Below are 17,327 nucleotides of genomic sequence, written 5' to 3' on the forward strand. Positions count from 1 at the left end.
GAGATGGCTCTTAAGCACTTAAGAAAAACATCTCTGCTTTGTAGTGCTGACTAGAGGCTTATTTAGGTTTAAAAATGTACATACATATACATATCAAAGGAACAGGAAGGGTTTTTTAATACAGGTTTTCTTACTGAAATGCTCTAAGAAAAGGGAGAAGGAAAACCATCTCTTTCCCTTTGACATGAAGAAAAAAGGAAAAACTCAGCCTGCCTGCCTGCCTCCCTCTCTCCCTCCTCCCCTCTCTTTGCCCTCTTCTCCCCTCCCCACTCCTTCCCTCTCTCCTTTCCCTTCTCCTTCTCCTTCCTTCCTATCCTTTCCAATGGTTGATGCCAGAAGGAACAGACCTTGAGTTGACCTAAACCTTGATCCTAGACCTGCTATGGTAGCTGTCCTGAGAAACCAACCTGAAAAATTGACCTTTGATTCAAACTTTCAGTAAATCTCAGGAATGTACTGATGGGCCTCCAGAGCAGTTGGGAGATGCTAGGCAGGTGCAAAGACTCCCAAGAGATGAGTGGATAAGAATTTCTCCAAGAACCTGCCAGACATTGCCCCTGAGCACTGGGTTCTTTGTGAGGACTTCTATAAGGGAAAGATAAAGGGCCACAGGCAGACTGGAAGAAAATATCTGCAGGGTATATAACAAACGATTATCATCCAGAGTATGTAAACCTCTACCCTCCAGAAAAATAAAGCTGAATGTCGACCCAACAGAAAAAGTGGGCAAAGTGAAACCGCTAGGTGTCTTTTCCCCGGGGGTTGGGGGCGAGCGCCATGGCGCTCCAAGGAGCTCCAGTCCTTTATGTCTCAGCACAGAAAGAATTCATCTAGATGCTAAGTGATAGATAAGAAGGGATTTATTAGAATAGTACACTTGTGAGGCTTACAAGTGAGCTGGCAAGAGGGTGCCACACTCCGAGAACTTAGTGGGCTACAGATTTATAATCAAAGGAAAAATGGGGTGGGGGAAAAGACCACCTTCTTCCTCGTTCTTGAGTAGACATCAGGCTTCCATCATAAGCTCCTCCTCCAGGTTGGGCAGGGAAATTTTCTTGTCCCTACATGGTCAAGCCAGGACTGTCATGACATTATGGAAAAATTATTTTAGGTTTCAGTACAATAAGGGTCTTTCACTTTGAATGTCACCCTTCCATAAATTATTGTTTTTTATGTGTGCAGAGAGCATGTCCTAGGGGTCATTAACTTACGAGCTTACTGGGCAGGATGTGGGTCTCATGCCACCATTGTTTTATTGTTTTGGGGCGTGTCTCATGCTTCTGTTGCATCGTTTTGTTGCTAAGCAGGCCTGCTTAGTTTTGTGGTTAAGCAAACCTGCTTTCTTGAGTGATCATTAACTTACAGGGGTCTCCCATATTTTTTTCCACTTACAGTCCCCTAGTGGGATTAACTATTTAATCACCTACTTTCTCCCTTTATCCTGTTCCTATCAAAAGTATATAAAGTCATTCTCAGAAAAGGAAGTAGAGCAGGAAAATGCAAAATAAAATGAGAAACCAGCTTTTTATCTACAGAACTGGATTAAATTCTCTTTGTTCCTTTTTTCCTAAGATTTTGGAGGATCTACAGTTGCATTTCTAATCTACTAGTGGTTTGATTAATGAAATAGTTAAATTTGTGCTTTTCCACTAATATCAAGAATATATCAGGTAAAATGAAAATACACAGGATATAGGAAAATATTTACAAATTATATGTCTGATAAGAAGCTAATGTCCAGAATACATAAAGAACTCTTTAAACTCAAGCACATGAAAAGATGCTCCACATCATTTAGGAAACTGGAATTCTCATAAATTGTTGGTAGGAATGTAAAATGCTGTAGCCACTTTGGAAAACAATTTGGCAGTTCCTCAAAAAGTTAAACATAGATCCATCATATAGCCCAGTATATACCCAAGAGAATTGAAAATATATGTCCACACAAAAACTTGTACTGAGGGGCTTCCCTGGGTGTGCAGTGGTTGAGAATCCACCTGCCAATGCAGGGGACACGGGTTCAAGCCCTGGTCCGGGAAGATCCCATATGCCGCAGCACAACTAAACCGGTGCACCACAACTGCTGAGTCTGCGCTTTAGAGCCCGCAAGCCACAACTACTGAAGCCCGTGCACCTAGAGCCCGTGCTCCGCAACAAGAGAAGCCACTGCAGTGAGAAGCCTGCTCACCGCAAGAAAGACTAGCCCCCACTCGCCGCAACTAGAGAAGAGCCCACGCGCAGCAACAAAGACCCAACACAGCCAAAAATAAAAATAAATAAATCAGTTAATTAAAAAAAAAAAACTTGTACGGAGTGCTCATAGAAGTATTATTCATAATAGACAAAAGTGGCAACAACCCAGATGTCTGTCAGCCAGCGAGCAGATAAACAAAATGTGGTATATTCATACAATGGAATACTATTTGGCAATAAAAAGGAATATAAAGTACTGATATATTCTACAACATGAATGAACCTCGAAAATATGCTGTGCAAAAGCAGTCAGATACAAAGGCTATATATTATATGATATCACTTATATGGAATGTCCAAAAAAGGGCAAATATATAGAGACAAAAAGTAGATTAGTGGTTGCCTAGGGCCAGGGAAAGAAATGGGGAATAATGGGCACAAAGTTTTCCAAAGTAGCTGTACCATTTTTCATTCTCACTAGCAGTATAGAAAGGTTCAGATTTCTCCACATCCTTATCAATACTTGTGTCTGTTTGATTGTTGCTGTTCTAGTATATGAGAAATGGTATCTCACTGTGGTTTTGACTTGCATTTCCCTAATGACTAATGAAGTTGAGCATCCTATTGGCCATTTGTATGTGTTTGGAGAACTGTCTATTCAAATTCTTTGCCCAGTTTTAAATTACATTATCTTTTTACTGTTGAAGTATTAGAGTTCTTTATGAATCTAGATACAAGTTCCTTATTGGTTATACAGTTTGCAGATATTTTCTCCCATTCCGTGGTTTTCTTTTTACTTTCTTTTTTTTTTTTTTTTTTTGGGGGGGGTGGGTGCGGTACACGGGCCTCTCACTGTTGTGGCCTCTCCGTTGCGGAGCACAGGCTCCGGACGCCCAGGCTCAGCAGCCATGGCTCACGGACCTAGCCGCTCCGCGGCATGTGGGATCTTCCCGGACCGGGGCACGAACCCATGTCCCCTGCATCAGCAGGTGGACTCTCAACCACTGCGCCACCAGGGAATCCCTCTTTTTACTTTCTTTTTTTTTTTTTAACATCTTTATTGGGGTATAATTGCTTTACATACTTTCTTGATGGTATCTTTTGAAATACAAAAGATTTCGTTTATCCCATGTGCTTTTGTATTGTATCTAAGAAGTCAGTGCCTAACTAACCCAAAAATCACAATTACTCCTGTGTTTTCTCTTTAAGGTTACATAGGTTTATCTCTTTGTATTTAGTTCCATAATTCATTTTGAGTTAATTTTTGTATGTGGTGTGAGGTAGGGGTCCAAATTTATCTTTTTGCATGTAGTTAACCAGTTGTCCCTGCACCATTTGTTGAAAAGACTATTTTTTTACTATTGAATTTTGGGAGCACATTTGTTGAAAATCAGTTGAATGTAAGAACTTATTTCTGGACTCTAATTTCTATTGCATTGACCTATATGTCTGTCCTTATGCTGATATCACACTCTTGATTTCTGTAGCTTTGTAGTAAGTTTTGAAATTGGGAAGTCTGAGTCCTCCAACTTTGTTCTTATTTTCCTAGGTTGTTATGGCTGTTCTGGGTTCTTTGAATTTCCATATGAATTTTAGGATGAACTTGTCAGTTTCAGTAACATCAACAGAAAGCCAGCTGACATCTGATAGAGATTGCATTGAATCTGTAGACCAACTGGGGGTATATTACCATCTGAACAATATTAATTAAGCCTTTTAGTTTACGAACCTGGAATGTCTTTCATTTCTTTAGTTTTTTATTTTCTTTCAGCAGTGTTTTATAAAGTTTTCAATGTATATATCTTATGCTTATTTTGTTAAATTTACTATACAAAGTATTTTATTCTTCTTCATGGTATTGTGAATGGAATTATCTTAATTTAGTTTTCTGATCATTGTTAATATGTAGAAATACAATATGTTAATCTTGTATTGTGCAACCTTGCTAAACTCATTATTTCTACTAGTTTTTTAGTGGATTAGGGTTTTCTATATACAAGGTTGTGTTGTTTACTAAGAAAGACAGTTTTACTGTCTTTCCTATCTGGATACCTTTTTAAAAAAAAATTTTGGGGGTGCTAATTGGCCTGGCTAGAAATTCCAGTACAATGTTGAATAAAAGTGGTGAGAGTGGACATCATTCTCTTGTTCCTGATCTTAGAGGGAAAGAATTCAGTCTTTTTCCATTATGTATGATGTTGGCCTTAGTTTTTTCGTACTTGTCCTTTATCAGGTTGAGAAATTTTACTTCTATTCCTAGATTTTTGAGGGCTTTTGTCATGATTGGGTGCTGGATTTTGTCAAATGCATTTTCTGTATCACAATGATGATGTGGTTTTGTTCTTTAGTTTATTAATATTATGTTATACTAATTGATTTAAGGATATTAAACCAGTCATTCATTCCTGGGATAAAGCCCATTTGCTTATGATGCATAATCCTTTTTACTGTGTTGCTGGATTTAGTTTGCTAGGTGGGTATTTTGTGTCTATTTTCATGAGAGATACAGGTCTGTTCTATAATTTTCTTTCTTGTTATGACTGTCTGGCTTTGGTACCAGGGTAGTACTGGCTTCAGAGTGAGTAGGGAAGTGTTCCCTCCTCTTGTATTTACTGAAAGAGTTTGCAAAAGAATTGGTATTAATTCTTCTTTAAGTACTGGTAGAATTCACCAGTGAAGCCATCTGGGCTTGGATTTTTCTTTGTGGGAAGATTTTTGATTATTCATTCAATCTCTTAGTATAGGTAAGTAAAGTATAATACAGGCAGCTTTTCTATTTCTGCTTGAGTCAGTTTAGGTAACCTGTATTTTATAGGAATTTTTCTATTTCATCTAAGTGATCAAATTTGTTGGCATACAGCTGTTCCTGTTATTTTCTGGCAAGTAGCTTTTTGGCTATATGTGTTCTCCTGTTTAATCTATTGAAGGGTTTTTGTTTTGCGTCTGATTTTGTTTTATCCTTTTCATTTTGCAGGGTCTCTAAATATTGTGAAAGTTTGTTCCAGAGCTTGCTTTCTTATTTTATGAATGCAGTGATCTCTGAAGCCTCCTTGAATTTGCTAAAATTAGTATTTTTCATTCTCTTAAGTTTCTTGCATTAATCCTTCCTTCAGAGTTAGTCGTTCTGTGTGTTTATCTAGGTGGTGCTTTTAGGTTGATGATTTTCTCATACTAGTGATTCCTCAAGGTTGATTTGTATTTATAACTGAATGTCTAGGCTTATGAGTACCTGGGTGTCGTGAAGGTGTGGTGTGATATCCTAAGGGAGAGGCTGACTAGCTAGTACCAGGGCTCTCCAGCTCTGGTCTGCTCTGGCTGTTGTTGAATGGTCTGCATTCCTTCCACAGTGGAGGAAGGAAGGAGCAACGGACCAGGTGTGTGGATGCATTTGGCATGTTCATGGTTGTGCCATGTGCCTCCCCACTTCGGGCGTTCTGGCTAGAAATTCAGTGCTTCAGAAGTATCTCTCAGTACTTCTCATAGCACCTTTTCCTCTTATCCCAAACCCTTGTTTTTACATTTCTTCTATAATTTCAGTGAGATCTTGAAGGGGAAGAGAGAGAGAAGCATTTGTTCAATCTTTTTATCTTGAACCAGAATACAGATATTTTGGTAAATGATTTTAGGTATTACATTTTTTTGGTGTTGTGCTTTGCCCTTTTGCTATGTGCACAGTTGCTCATCTTCACAGGAAAAACATGTATAGTCCCCAGATCTTAAGCAATTTTGGTGGAATATTTGATGTAGTCATTTTTAAGTTCTTCAGTTGCAGTCTATTTAAAACAACTCAAATACCTACAGGGATGGGGTAGAAAGCAGGTGGGTAAACAGAACAGGTGCAAGGCCATGGAAAGTTGTCAAGGTGGAGACTGTATGACATTGACCAACCAAGACAGATCTGTAAAAGAGCAGATCTTAAATGTTTCACCACAAAAAAAGAAATGGTAATTATGTGACATGATGCAGGTGTTAGCTATAGCTATGGTGGTCATCATTTTGCAGTAAGTGTATCAAATCAACACATTGTATACTTTAAATGTGCACTTTAGATTTACACAATGTTATATGTCAGTTATGTCTCAATAGAGCTAAGGAGAGAAAAAGACAGGTCTGCTTACAGGTTGTGCACTACATGAGTGGCCCCACCTGAAGTATGCAGTGCACAACTGTCCTGAGCAGCCCTGAGAGGTCCAGGACTCATATGCCTCTCTAGTTGTAAACTCCTGTATGCATCAGGAATCAGTAATTCCACTTATAGAAATGTTTACATATAAACATGGTTATTTTTCTAAAAATGAAAAATTGAAAGCAAACTAAATATCAAAATGTAATGGTTAAGTGACTGGCTTCATAGAAATCATTCTGCCATTTAAAGTTTTGTTTATGATAGGTAAAATAATGTGGTAAAATAATTGTGATCTACATTTTAAAAAATCAAAATTGAATATTAATATGAACACAACTGTGTAAAACTGTATAGAAAAAAATACTGGAAGGAAGGATCCAAATGTGGACAGTGATCTCTGGGTGGTGAAATTGTATATGATTTTTTTTCCCTTTCCTTGTATTTTTCAAATTTACTATCATGAGCATATATTATTTTTACAATTAATAACAACAAAAACTTTTTTTTTAATGGCTCTGGACTTTCACCTTGCTTGGTATATTTCTGATTTTCCTGAATTAGCTTTTTTTTGATGTTTTGATCTTATTTCTCAAACTAGTTTTTAGTAGTTTTGATGATTATTTAGAAGCAATAAGGAACTTAGATAGTTGCAAATAAATCTTGTGGAACGTACTCCACCCAGCTCTACCATAGGAAAAGCCCCTTAAAATTCTTTCTTTCAGCTTGCCAGTGCAATGGCCACAGCAAATGCATTAATCAGAGTATCTGTGAGAAGTGTGAGAACCTGACCACGGGCAAGCATTGTGAGACCTGCATATCTGGCTTCTATGGTGATCCGACCAATGGGGGAAAATGTCAACGTAAGTCAAATTTTTCAGGGTTACTGATTGCAAACCAGGTGGCACATAGTGCATCTGTTCGACTTGTATATCTCGGAGGAAAAAAGCCAGTTGGTTTCAGATATTGCATTTCTTAAGTTATACTTGTCAGGAGCTCAGCTGAGTTGGGGGAGAGAGAGCAGAGCTGCCTGGTGTCAGAGTAGCCATTAAAGCAACTAGTCAAAAATGAAGGACTTCCCTGGTGGTCCAGTGGTTAAGATTGCACGCTCAATGCAGGGGGCCCGGGTTCGATCCTTGGTTAAGGAACTAGATCCCACATGCCGCAACTATAAGCCTGCATGCCACAACTAAAGATCCCCCGTGAGGCAACGAAGATCCTGCATGCCACAACTAAGACCCAGCGCAGCCAAATAAATAAATATTAAAAAGAAAAAAATGAGGGAGTTAAGCCTTTAATCACTTACTGTGATGGTATAAGCAAGAGGCTTACACTGGAGAAAGCACTGACTCCCCTTGTTCCACTTTCCCTCCTGGAATGGTGCTCTGGTTGAGCGTCAAGTGGATCAGCATAGACTTCAGGGAAAACTTGTTGTTAAGGGAGCCCTGAACAAAAAGTCCCAGCAAAAAGCCTCTTATGGCCCCTGGGGTCGGGAGGGAGGGTGAAGGGGAAGGACTAAGAGTGGAAAAGTACCGGGGACTGAGTGGGTAAAGCCTCTTTGAGGTTCCCCTCCTCCTCCATATGGAAGCTCAGCAGAGGTGACTGAAGAAGACCTCTGCCCAAGGCCTCAGATAAAGAGACCTAGGAATGAAGGTTCCTGAGCTAGGAATGCAAATATGTGAAAGAGAGTGGCCGGCCAGGTGACCTGAGACCTTGACTCAGCCCCCCTCATAGACTTCCACCCAGGCTGGTGTGAGGAGGGCAGCTTTCCTGGTATGGCCCACTAGGGAAAGCCTTTGTCATTGTCTATGGTTCGGCCTCAAAAATCACATGTAGGTTTTTAACCAGGAGCTGGACTCCTCAATACTTCTACTATTTTTAAAGATTTAAGTAGTCCCATGTTTCCCCATACATGTCAAATAGATTCCTGTAAGCAATAGGACACTTTATTGTTAGTACACAAATTATATTTTTTAAAATGACAAGTGATACCAATAAACTACTTTTTGGTTTGTTCTAGTTTATAGTGGAAAGACCCATCAGGTCTGAGTAGGAAAATAAATAAGAAAGGAAAATCTCTACCTACTCGTCACATCCCACCTCCAGACTCCTTAGCATGGTTCTTGAGAATCTGACCCCAGAGCATCCAGAAGAGAGTTAGTGTCCTAGTGGAACCTCTCTGGGGTTTAGTTTCTTCATCTGTAAAATGGGGATAGTAGGGTGGTTGTTGTAATGAAAGCAGTCAGCAGGACATAACAGGTAGATGTGAGCAATTATTATTACTCTTCTGATGTCCTTTCTTACCACTCTTAAGTAAAATTTCTTGCTCAGATTAAAAGGTATTAAGTAAAACTTTTTTCACTCTTTGTGAATAGATTTCATCCATTAGACAGAAATCAGAGTACCTGACATTATTGAGTGGTGAGTATATACAAGGCATTGTGCTGGTAGCTACCTGAGACAGTGCTGCTTTTATTATCCCCAGGATCAAGTAGCCTGCCCAAGGTCTCACTGAGATTTGGCCATGCTGAGAACCATATCCAGGATGTGTGACTTTAGCTGTTGGGCCTGGTTGTGCCACTGTGAGGGTACCATCGTCCCCATATCTTCAGCTCTCATCTTAGAAAAATTACATTCTCCTCTGTGGCATCTGTGGGGCCCGAGTACAGTTGTTCAGAACTCAGAGCTAGCTTTATTTTTCGGAGTCGCAATCCATAATAGAAAGCATGATTTAAAAATACTGTGAGTGACACCAAGTCTTTAATGTTTTCTTCTTAGAATTGTGTAGTCCTTAAGCTATGGATAACAGCGATGATTTTTTGAATCCTTACTGTGTTTTATTCATGTGTTATCTCATTTAATCCTCCCCAAAACCCTACAGGATAGGCACTGTTATTATCCCTGTCACATGGATGAGGAGGCTGACTTAGAAAGGGAGCTAAGTGGAGGGACCTGAATTCAAACTCAGGCAAACTGAACTTTAGGCCTTTGCTTTTGTTAACACACTGACCTCTCTCCATACTCAGTAGAGCCCAGAGTTGAACGCTAGTGTTTCTTACTCCAGCATAAATTTTCTTCCCCACTGCACTATTCTATTCATAGGTTTCTTTGGATTTTTTTTTTCCCACCGGATTTCTTTTAAAAGTACACCTGTCTCCAGCTTAATACTTTTAATTTATTCACAGAAAAACAGTTTGTAGAGTGAAAAGGTATTGAGCAAAAGGATTCATTTATTTCACCTGGAGTATAAAGTTTGTCATAGCTCACACCTATGTGTTGGATGAAAGAAGGTGGAGATGTGTTGGTGGCTAGATGAGGGAGATGAAAAGAGTCATTTGCTGTTAAGGAAGAAGAAGGCACACAAGGGTGTGAATCCTAGAGGGCCGCTGAAACACTGACCTGCCATTGGAATCCTGCCTTAGAAGCGTGGCCATTGTGGAGAAGTCTCCTCGGCTAAGGCAGAGCTCAGCCAGACCAACCCTCCCCCCAGAGGGCAGTCATCGCTCAGAGGTCTCTATGAGGACGGGGACTTAGTCTGTGTGCCACACTGGAGATGCTTCAGAAATGTTTATTGAGTGAATGAGAGAATGGTGATAGTGAAAAACAGAGTCTATTGCAAAGATCTTTGCAAAGTCTATTGCAGAGGGATGACCTCATTGGCAGCAGACACTGACATTTCTCTTTCCTCCTGGCCTGTGACTTTGGCTTCTTTAATGTTGCCTTGACATTATTTGAGATAAATCACTAGCTAAAAAACAAGAATTGTACCCCTTAAATGAATGCATTTATTTTACCTGACTTTCCTGTTGAATCCAGTTGAGATAATATTATTTGTTTTAGGGAAAGTCTCTAATAGTGGTAATCTTTTAAGCCAGTTGTGACCACCTGCTTTCCTTTTCCTTCTCCCCAGCATGCAAGTGCAATGGGCACGCGTCGCTGTGCAATACCAACACGGGCAAGTGCTTCTGCACCACCAAGGGTGTCAAGGGGGACGAGTGCCAGCTGTGAGTACCACACTCCCGGGACTCCTGCCACAGGCCACACCTCATCAGGGAGGGCCGAGGGGCTGTGAAACTGCCTGAACCCCAAGAGCCACCCTTTTTTCTCTGGGCCTTGTTGCCGTGGGCTCTGAGGTATCCCCAAGTTGACTGATGTGAAATTTTGCCCTTTCTACTTCAGATAGGTGTAATTTAGTCACCCTCCATACTGGGAAGGTTGTCAGTTAGCAGTAATTCCTTAATGGCTCTTTAAATCACAATTTTATGTTTGAGTGACACTGACAGTTCCTTGCTTGCTGACTTGGATTAGTCTTTTAACTTCAGTAACGACTTGATTTTTGTCATGTCAGGAGATTTTCCTAAAAGATAGAGTTAGAAGAGCTGGTGTTCCAGGACAGTATTTTATTTGGCATTTTGGTTGTCTAATAGTAGAGAGGTCATCTTGCCTTTAACACACCCTCCCTGTTCTAGCATTTTCCTTGGTGAAGTATGTCAAACATGTTTCGGGGAAGAGTTTGGGGTTCCCATCCATGAGGATGCAAACAGCATCAGGCAGATGTGGGGATTCAGCCCTGGCTGTGCCTCCACTGAGTAGGGTGCTGTTGAGGCAAATCACTTAAAATGAGGTGTTAAGCCTCATTTTCCCCATCTATCAATAGTGAGGCTAGTGGTAATTGTTTTTAGTGTCCTGGTGAGTTGAAACAAGAGAGATTATTCCCCAGTTTCTCTCTCCCTCACCAGAAAATCTCATAAAATAAGCTCTAAATTTAATTTTTAAATCTAGGTTCCTTTAAATAGAAAAATGTAATAGAGCAAAATTAATCACCCCTGCCTTCAGTTAATGGTATACAACAAAGAAATGAAGTGTAGGTCTAGTGAAAGACTTTCTCTTTAGGAAATTTTAAATATAAACAAGTGCTGATAATCACTCTAGATAAAAAGACACAACATCCTTGTATTATTTATCTGGCAAAAGTACCTGACCGAAGCTTTCCCCTCCTTTCCTCACAGTTCATAGCTATTGTGCCTGCCTGAATCACTTTGTAAAGTGGGAGCCTGGGTTTTACTGATGTTCATAGATGATATTTATGAGGAAATTAATAATTCTTTTTTACTAGAACTTATTTTTTTCTCCAGACTGATGAACCATGTCCAAGGGTTGTTTTTGGTTTTTTATTTTTTAAGTGATTCTTGGTTTTTAGCCTTCTCTCACTTGTATTTAAAGAACAGGTTCAATTTATCCAGGAAAAGTGAAAAATGAATATATGAAAAATGTTTTTATTTTTTTTCAATAACAGCTCTGATTTTATTGCAGTAATAAAAACAGACAGCTAGATGGCCCTAGGAGAAAAACACATGTAAGATAGCCGTTCTTCCACTTAGCCACCATTTACATCTTTTGGCATAATCTCTTCTAAACAGTTTGTCTTTGCCACAGTCTCATCCACACCCACACATTCCAAAATGGATAAAAACTTAATTACTTTATTAGCAACTAACCACAGGTAAGTCAATTTGAAAAATGTTTTAACTGCACTTGTAGAAGAATATTTAGTCCATATAAAAGTGAACGTGTGTTTTTCGTGATAATAAATAGGATCTAAATTTTATTTTATTTGAATTTATCTCATGTGCTTTGGCAAATGTTTATCAGTCGGTGGTGGTGTGAACTGCTGGGCAGTCAGCATTGAAAATGAATGCAAAGTCTTGTTAGTCCATCTGATATGAGTAACAGTGAAGAATGTAATTGTACTGACTCAAAAACTGGTAGTTTATATAAAAAGATCTACTTGATTTTAAAGTGAATGTAGATTCTGTTTTAAGTAACAACAGAAAATAATCCTCATTTTTTTCCCCCTAGATGTGAAGTAGAAAATCGATACCAAGGAAACCCTCTCAAAGGAACATGTTACTGTAAGTGTTTTTGCAGTTCTCATTTGTCTAGAAGCAAAGTAGTTCAGTAAAACATTATTTTCTTTAACATGGTTTGAGAATGATAAGTGCTATAGGAATATAGTAACCACCCATAGAAGTGTCGCCTAATTTGATGTGTTACATTCTATTAAATTTAATACATATGTAAATACTATTTTAAGCTGCTTTCATTCTGGTTATGGTTTATATCAGTATGTCCATAGCAGATATCAGGGAAGAGTACAGAGATATACGTCTCTGGCTTTCCTAATTTATATTCTCTTGAAACCTTATTTCATTTGCCATTATCTGGTTGGGGTCATTGTATGTCATATTTTAGGATCGATAAAAAACAGAATTCTTAAAATATAGTTGAAGTTATTCCCTCTTAAACTGATTTGTGTTAACCACCTCTCTAGGAACTAATATGTAAAATAAAATATCTAGTGACGAACTTACAGTGAACAGTAAATCTGGCAAGGTGACCAGGTCCTTATGGGTAAATGCATTTTCTTCCTGTAGGAGAATCCACATACTAGGTCAGATTATGGAACCAAAGGAAAATGAGCTAATGTTTTCACATTCTGTTATAATTATATACTGGCTTTTCTGGGTAAAATAATGTCCACTCAAAATTCATGTCCAGCTAGAACCTATAAATGTGTTTTTCTAGAAAAAAACAAGAGAAAAACTTCATGACCTTGTATATGGGAAGGTTCTTAGATGTGATACGAAAAGCACAATTCATAAAAGAAAAACTCATTTATTGGGACTTATCAAAATTTAAAACTTGTGTTTTTAAAAAATACTGTTTAAAAAGTAAAAAACATGGGACTTCCCTGGTGGTGCAGTGGTTAAGAATCTGCCTGCCAATTCAGGGAACACGGGTTCAATCCCTGGTCTGTGAAGATCCCACATGCCATGGAGCAACTAAGCCCGTGCGCCACTACTGAGCCTGTGTTCTAGAGCCCGCGAGCCACAACTGCTGAGCCTGCATGCCACAACTACTGAAGCCCACGCACCTAGAGCCCTTGCTCCACAACAAGAGAAGCCACCACAGTGAGAAGCCCACACACGGCAACGAAGAGTAGGCCCCACTCCACAACTAGAGAAAGCTCACGCGCAGCAATGAAGACCCAACGCAGCCAAAAATAAATTAATTAATTTTTTAAAAAGTAAAAAACAAGCTACATACTAAGGAAAATGTTTACAAAGCGTATCTTTGATTAAGAGTTTATATTTAGAATATATAAAGAACTCTTACAACTGGATAAGGGGACAATTTCAGTTAAAAACAGACAAAGATTTGAATAGACATTTCACCAAAGAAGATAGACGAATTGCCAATAAGCACATGAAGAAATGTGTAACATTATTAGACATTTGGGATATGTGTATTAAAACCACAATGAGGGGGCTTCCCTGGTGGCGCAGTGGTTGAGAGTCCGCCTGCCAGCGCAGGGGACATGGGTTCGAGCCCTGGTCCGGGAAGATCCCACGTGCCGCAGAGCAACTAGGCCCATGCGCCACAACTGCTGAGCCTGCGCTCTGGAGCCCACGAGCCACAACTACTGAGCCCGTGTGTCACAACTACTGAGGCCCGCGCGCCTGGAGCCCATGCTCTGCAACGGGAGAGGCCACCGCAACGAGAGGCCCGTGCACTGCAACGGAGAGTGGCCCCCGCTTGCCGCAACTGGAGAGAGCCCACGCACAGCAACGAAGACCCAATGCAGCCAAAAGTAAATAAATTAAATAAATTAAAAAACAAAACAAAACACAATGAGGGGGCTTTCCTGGTGGCGCAGCAGTTAAGAATCCACCTGCCAATGCAGGGGACACGGGTTCGAGCCCTCGTCCGGGAAGATCCTACATGCCGCTGAGCAGCTAAGGCCATGTGCCACAACTACTGAGCCTGTGCTCTAGAGCCCGTGAGCCACAACTACTGAGCTCACGCACCACAGCTACTGAAGCCCGCCTGCCTAGAGCCCGTGCTCTGCAACAAAAGAAGCCACTGCAATGAGAAGCCCATGCACCGCAACGAAGAGTAGCCCCCGCTAGCCACAACTAGAGAAAGCCCGCATGCAGCAACAAAGACCCAACGCAGCCAAAAAAAAGAACCAAACACACAGTGAGATACACCCCTAGAATGACTAGAATCAAAAGCCAATACAGTGGCTTAATAAAAGACAACTGGATTCTCACATATGCTTCTGCATTCAATCTGTTGCACTATGTCTCTTTGGTTAAAGTACACACACAAAAAACCTGGCCCCACCAGACATATAGTTAGAAATGGATGGAGTGTTTTAATAACCTTTTCAGGTAACTGGGTATTATCCTTTGATACCATATCAAAGCCAGGCAACCGGTCATATCTTAAAGGTTAGTTTATAATGTGAAACCTGAAACCATATCAATTAATTTTTTGTAATCTGGTAACTTATATTTCTCTATCTTGAAAAATAAAAGCCAATACCAAGTTTTAGCAATGATGTGGAGAAAGTGAAACCCTTTTAAATTTTTTGTGGGAATATAAAATGGTTTTCCACTTTGGAAAATCATTTGGCAGTTTTTTGAACAGTTAAAAATAAACTTACCAACAACTCCCCATTTCCCTCTTCCCCTACCCTCTAACAACCACCATTCTACTTTGTCTATATGAATTTGACTATTCTAGGTACTTCATATAAGTGGAAATATATAGTATTTGTCTTTTTGTGATCCATTTATTTCATTTAGCATAATGTCCTCCAGGTTCATTCATGTTGTAGCATGTCACAATTTCCTTTCTCTTTAAGACTGAGTGATATTGCATTGAATGTATATACCATATTTTGTTTATCCATTCATCTGTTGATGGACACTTGGTTTGCTTCCACCATTGGGCTATGATCTCTTTGGCTGCTATGAACATGGTTGTACAAATAGCCCTTCAGGATCCTACTTTCAGTTCTTTTGGTATATACTCAGAAGTAGAATTGCTGGATCATTTGGTAATTCTATTGTAATTTTTTGAGGAACTGCCATACTGTTTTTCACAGCAGCTGCACCATTCCCACCAGCAGTGCACAAGGGTTCCAATTTCTCCACATCCTCACCAACACTTTTTTTGGTGGTAGCCATCCTACTACAGGTGATGTGTTATCTCATTGTGGTTTTGATTTGTATTTCCCTAATGATCATTGATGTTGAACACCTTTACATGTGCTTACTGGCCATTTGTATATCTTCTTTGGAGAAATATCTATTCAAGTCTTTGCCCATTTTTAAATCGGGTTGTTGAATTGTGCAGTACTTCTTAGAATTAAATTATACCATCTTTTGCCAGTAGGCTCTTTTTCAAGCTATGTTCTTTTGCTACATTAGTCTTTGAATGCTTTCTTGCTTTCTAGAATAAGATAACTGAGGCACATATTCCTTGCCCCAAACCTGGAATCAACCATTTTTACTTGGAGTCTTGGTTTCTTTTATACCATTAATTTATAGCTTTGTATCCTTAAGCATAAATAGATGCGCAATTAATATTTCTAGGTAAGTTAGCTTGGAGCCTAAAATCTCAACCAGGGTGATGATACAAGGAGGTTTTGGTGGGTTAACTCAAACAAAATGACATTGCCCACAGACTTTGCCAAAAGTGCTTTCCGGGCTGTTGAATGTTTATGAGAAAATCAATCTGTATCTCTAGAGACCTGTTTTGTTTTGTTTCAGTTGTTAAATACACATTTCTTTCTTTCCATAGATACTCTTCTTATTGACTATCAGTTCACCTTTAGCCTATCCCAGGAAGATGACCGCTATTACACAGCCATCAATTTTGTGGCTACACCTGATGAAGTAAGATTTAAAAGTCTTCTTACTTTGTTTTGAATTTGTGTGGAACTTTTTCTTGGTCACTATGGATAGAAGCACTGCCTTAGCAGCGATCTCCAGAAGTGGAGTCCACTGGATGATGTTTAGAGGTACAGGAAAGAAATGTTAGAATCTACATTTATCTCCTTTGTATTTAAAAGGTAAGATTTACCATGTCGTTAAGATTTTTTTTTTTTTTTTTGCAGTACGCGGGCCTCTCACTGTTATGGCCTCTCCTGTTGCGGAGCACAGGTTCCAGACACGCAGGCTCAGCGGCCATGGCTCACGGGCCTAGCCGCTCCGCGGCATGTGGGATCTTGCCGGACTGGGGCACAAACCCATGTCCCCTGCATCGGCAGGCGGACTCTCAACCACTGCGCCACCAGGGAAGCCCCATGTTGTTAAGATTTACCATGATCTGATATACAGAGTGACATTGACTCCACACATACTTGGTTTGCCCATCAGCCCATCACAGCCCCATACAGGAAAGGAAAGGAGACTGCAAGGGGAATTCCCTGTTAGGGGGGCAGTGTCAGAACCGAGATTTACTCTCTCAGAATGGAAATTAATACCAGTAATGCAAGACAGAGGTGACATTTATGCTCCTAGAATGAGTTCCTATCCTCATTAGGAGGTAAAAACAGTGAAGAAGTAAGCCAGAAATAATTGAAATTACTAAGGTAACTATTTGAAATGTATTTTTATATCTACTGTTGTTAATGGTAAACCCCAGCCTGCCATAAGGTATTACCTAGAGGTAAAAGGGAGCCAACACAGCATGACATTTAAAAGTAAAGCATCTAGAATATGAACACGCACCTATATGATTTCTTCAGTGAAATATAAAGTCATTTAATACCTACTCTGGTACATAATGAAATTTTACTAAACCTGATGGTAAATTATTTAGGAGCCTCCTTGGAGGTTTCTTATTTCTCATCAACATACACAAAGCCATTTACCATTACAAAAATACAATAAATGGGGCTTCCCTGATGGCGCAGTGGTTGAGAGTCCGCCTGCCAATGCAGGGGACACGGGTTCGTGTCCCGGTCTGGGAAGATCCCACATGCCGCGGAGCGGCTGGGCCTATGAGCCATGGCCGCTGAGCCTGCGCATCCGGAGCCTGTGCTCCACAACGGGAGAGGCCACAACAGTGAGAGGCCCGCATACCGCAAAAAAACAAAACAAAACAAAACAAAAATTATAATAAATGTAACAAATAATACATGGAAAACAATATGATA

At 39.9% G+C, this 17,327-nt stretch overlaps 1 protein-coding gene across 3 annotated transcripts in view; it reads left to right on the plus strand.

Annotated features, from left to right (window-relative positions):
- The window catches only part of ATRN (attractin), a 174,862-nt gene that overhangs the window by 93,809 nt on the left and 63,726 nt on the right, over positions 1-17,327 (plus strand). For all 3 annotated transcript variants that reach the window (XM_029220622.1, XM_029220620.1, XM_029220621.1), the window contains exons 19-22: positions 7,042-7,179; positions 10,227-10,320; positions 12,176-12,228; positions 15,968-16,062. In XM_029220622.1, the coding sequence (XP_029076455.1) occupies positions 7,042-7,179; positions 10,227-10,320; positions 12,176-12,228; positions 15,968-16,062 (380 nt within the window). The remainder of the gene's footprint in view (positions 1-7,041; positions 7,180-10,226; positions 10,321-12,175; positions 12,229-15,967; positions 16,063-17,327) is intronic.

The sequence above is a fragment of the Monodon monoceros genome, unplaced genomic scaffold (genome assembly GCF_005190385.1).
Source record: "Monodon monoceros isolate NGI ecotype Baffin Bay Population unplaced genomic scaffold, NGI_Narwhal_1 Super_Scaffold_13, whole genome shotgun sequence".
NCBI lineage: Eukaryota > Metazoa > Chordata > Mammalia > Artiodactyla > Monodontidae > Monodon > Monodon monoceros.